The sequence below is a fragment of the Populus euphratica genome, unplaced genomic scaffold, assembly GCF_000495115.2.
Source record: "Populus euphratica unplaced genomic scaffold, PopEup_1.0 scaffold364.1, whole genome shotgun sequence".
Classification (NCBI taxonomy): domain Eukaryota; kingdom Viridiplantae; phylum Streptophyta; class Magnoliopsida; order Malpighiales; family Salicaceae; genus Populus; species Populus euphratica.
In genome coordinates, this window is record NW_011500254.1 from 230213 (window position 1) to 233625 (window position 3413).

Consider the following 3413-nt stretch of genomic DNA (forward strand, 5'->3'; position numbering starts at 1 on the left):
ACAATGTTGTTTTCTAAATGTAAATCCAATATAATTAAAATGAGTATTTCTAAGAATCCAAGAAATTTAAATAATGAAATGAAAAAAAATATTTCTTGAAGTGATTATTTTTTAATAAAAACATATTGTTTTTATTAATAACATGCTTTTTAAGCAAAAACTCATCATGCTTAAAAACAAATATCATCATCATAATTTTTAGGTGACTACATACAAAAAAAAAAATCATTAAAACAATATAAAAATTAACAATCACAATATTGTTTAATTATCATTGAATATTAATGTGCGAATTCTTTTTTGCATATTAGTCTCATATATAATTGTTAAAAAGTGATTGAAAATATAAATATAAAATATCTAATTTAAATTAAAAAAAAGTGCTAGATTATTAGATTGCATTACTCTATTTTTTTAATGTAAAAAAGAATGTCCAGGCATTTTTTCTATGAAAAAATAATTTTATCATGAACTCAAAATATAATGTATGTTGAATGATAGTTTTTTAAACTATTAATACGGCTATATATTGTATGATATTAGTTTTTAAATATTGAAATGATGATATATTAGCTATATATTGTATGATATTAGTTTTTAAATATTGAAATGATGATATATTAGATCGATTTGAGTTAACCTGTAAAATATGCCACAAGTTGAGCAGAGGCATTTGCAGCTTTAGCATCCACGGAATTAACTATAGGATAATACTTCCTAGCTGACAGGTTATTGGTGTTAAAGCTCGTGCCCTGTTTATAAGCGAATTCCAAGAATCAAGATATAATGATACAATTGACCTATGTCGGTTGCTGTAGAGTGTAAATGGGACAGCTTTCTTGTTGTTCATATGGTAAACATAAGAGTTAATTGACTGGATCATCCAGTATACTAACCTTGAATTCCTTGTTATTTCCAAGGACAACATTGGATGGAAACTCCCGATCAATTGTGCTAGCCGCAACGGTGAGAACCCACGGGGCTACATTTGAAGCTGTTCCGAAGCCAAAGCCTTGTCCGGAGTTCCCAGCCGAGCAAACTACAAGAATTCCGTTCATAACAGCCTGAAAAGATCCAATTGCAATACCACTTCTGAAGTAAGGGATCTCAAGTGCCCTTCCAAGTGAAAGGGACAAAATGTCAACCCCATCTTGAATAGCAGCGTCGAAGGCAGCCAATATATCAGCATCATAGCATCTCGGCCAGCACACCTTGTATGAAGCAACTCGTGCATTAGGTGATCCTCCTTTTGCTGTCCCGTAGGCTGATCCTAGGAAATTGGCACCTGAAACAAAGCGACCACCAGCTGTAGATAGAGTGTGGGTACCATGACCATCAGTATCTCTTGCGGTGTTATTGGACGAATCAAGTGCACGGCCTAGAGCTGCTTCATAACCCTTGTTGAAGTACCTTGCTCCGATCAACTTCCTGTAAGTAATTACATTGATTTCTTTTTTTAGAACTTGTATCAACAAGCCTTTTTCACTGTTCTTAGCAATGTTAGAGAGCAGGCGAAGAAAGAAACCTGTTGCATTTAACCCCATCATTTGTTTCACAGTATCCTTTCCATTGCATTTAACCCCATCATAGAGCAGGCGAAGAAAGAAACCTGTTGCATTTAACCCCATCATTTGTTTCACAGTATCCTTTCCACCTTGTTGGAATTGGTCCCATTCCTTCATCGTCGAAGCTCTCTGATTCTGGCCAGACACCTATCAATAAACCACGAATTAATCAAGAGAGAAAATTAAGATTTTACACAAATAATAAGAAGAAAAAATGAAAATAAAAGTGGACCATTCAAAAGCAGTTGCCGACCAGTGGACAGCTTAATGAAACATTCTGAAGATGATGCACATTAAGGGCAGCCGCAACGAGGATTTAATATTAACGTTCTAGAGCTAATAAAATACATCAAGGGCATTCTTTATAGACCATTCAAAGCTGAAGCTCGCTTGTCCAAGTATGAAACAAAGCAGTAGTGATTATGAAACTAATAAAATACGCTTTTCCAAGTCAAACACAAGTAAGATTACCAGTGTCAAGATTTCCAATAATGACGTCTTCACCAAATCTTGCCTTTAACCAGATTGAATCAGCAGGGATTTGTCCATTTCTCTCTAGTCCAAGAAACTCCCATGACCGACTTGTATGCAACTGATTTACTTCATTTGGAAAAACTGATACAACTTCCGGACGGTCTACAACGATAGGAAAGAACAGAAAACAATCAAAGATCCGAGTACATATTAGACTGTGAAATGAAGCAGAAGGAATGACAATATCATCAGCTTGCCATGTTTTCGTACTCGATAATTGATCCACTTCATCATCTTCAAGGGTTGCAGCAAAGCCATTGATATGACTTGTGTACGAATAAAATATTGCTTCTTTAGCTTTCTCCTTGCTGTTTAATTCACAATTAATCAGTACAACAATGGAGATGGAATATTTATGAAATTAGTTGTCATTACCTTTTCAAACATGAACCCAGTAGATCATAGTAGGACTCGGTCATTCCATCATTCCCCAAGGTTGAAGGTTTAGAAGTGTGTGAATTTCTCCCGAGATACACCACATAAGACTGAACCATGGAAATCATATAAATATTATCATTGGAAAAATAACAGAAAACATGCATAGTAGTCGAGAGTAGGTTTTAACACTACGGTGCTTAATTCCATGCTCTCTAGCGCCCTCTTGTACATGTCAAAACCTTGGCATATACTCAGAACTTGGGCTTAATTTATTTTGATCATGGCAAGCAATAGCATTGCATGACTATAAAAGTAGGCAACTGAGAAAGCAAAGGACATGATGATCAAAGGTCAAGAGTGACACTTGCCTTTTTCACCGCTAATGTTGGACTGATCTGCAGAAAGGACAAAAGGGAGAAAAGAAGCAACAGAGAAGAAATAATCTTCATATTTCCTATACTTTCTTTTTGCTATACAAATGAAAGGCTGCTGATTCTACCCTTTATATAGGATCGTCATCTGAAAATTATCTGCGAAAATGTCTTCGTAATTAATGAAATTAAGCGTGGATGAAGATTTCAGATGTTATTACTGGTCAATAAATGATAATTAAGTTCTGCTGCTTAGTGACGTCGTCAGATTAATAGTATATTATTGCAAGCAATGCAATAGAAAATATCAGGATTTGAGCAAGTCCAATCATATGACCCTGTAAGTGAGTAGAAAATGTCTGCGTTGGCGACTAGCGAAATGTATTAAGACATGCTTTATTATTTTTAGTACAAGCTACCTTTCAGGCATTTATTAGGTTAAGATCAACAGGGAAGTTTCCAAACTCTTGAAGTGGGGTATCCTGTCGTTTCCAGAATTTAAGATCCATGACAGGGATAATTAATTCTACACATCCCTTTCCCGAATGAGATCAAGGTTGATGCA

At 35.1% G+C, this 3413-nt stretch overlaps 1 protein-coding gene across 1 annotated transcript; it reads right to left on the minus strand.

Annotated features, from left to right (window-relative positions):
* Positions 1 to 635: 635 nt before the first annotated feature.
* On the minus strand, positions 636 to 2593 carry LOC105112761 (subtilisin-like protease SBT5.3). Its single transcript, XM_011008595.1, has 6 exons — positions 2475 to 2593; positions 2310 to 2407; positions 2037 to 2201; positions 1610 to 1712; positions 897 to 1428; positions 636 to 752 (listed from the first exon to the last, which is right to left on the minus strand). The coding sequence occupies exons 1-6, from the start codon at positions 2591 to 2593 to the stop codon at positions 636 to 638; spliced, it is 1134 nt and encodes a 377-aa protein (XP_011006897.1).
* Between the last annotated feature and the right edge of the window lie 820 nt (positions 2594 to 3413).